Source organism: Ceratina calcarata, unplaced genomic scaffold (genome assembly GCF_001652005.2).
Source record: "Ceratina calcarata isolate Rehan_Ccalc_2016 unplaced genomic scaffold, ASM165200v1 scaffold25233, whole genome shotgun sequence".
Lineage (NCBI taxonomy): Eukaryota > Metazoa > Arthropoda > Insecta > Hymenoptera > Apidae > Ceratina > Ceratina calcarata.
In genome coordinates, this window is record NW_017147273.1 from 1 (window position 1) to 289 (window position 289).

The window sequence follows — 289 nt, forward strand, 5'->3', positions numbered from 1 at the left end:
CGGTGATGACTTTAAATCCGAACAAACGAAATTGAAATCAGTGCTCGTGAACTTCTTAGTGTCTGCGGATATCAAGCCAGAATCGATCGTCAGCTATAATCACCTTGGAAATAACGATGGATACAATTTGACTGCTCCTCAACAATTCCGATCGAAAGAGGTAAGGTTGATTAAAGAATAGTAAATTTAGTTCGATTCCATAACGAAATTTTATTGTTTTAGATATCAAAAAGGAACGTCGTAGACGATATGGTGCAGTCAAATAGAATTCTTTATGAACCAGGAGAGA

The 289-nt window shown here is 36.7% G+C and overlaps 1 protein-coding gene across 1 annotated transcript; it reads left to right on the plus strand.

Moving 5' to 3' along the window:
- Positions 1-4: 4 nt before the first annotated feature.
- On the plus strand, positions 5-285 carry LOC108623130 (inositol-3-phosphate synthase-like; the record flags this gene model as incomplete). The annotated part of the gene is made up of 2 exons (XM_018021438.1): positions 5-160; positions 223-285. Coding segments are annotated over 2 exons (219 nt in total), but the record flags the coding sequence as incomplete, so codon positions are not given.
- Positions 286-289: the final 4 nt, after the last annotated feature.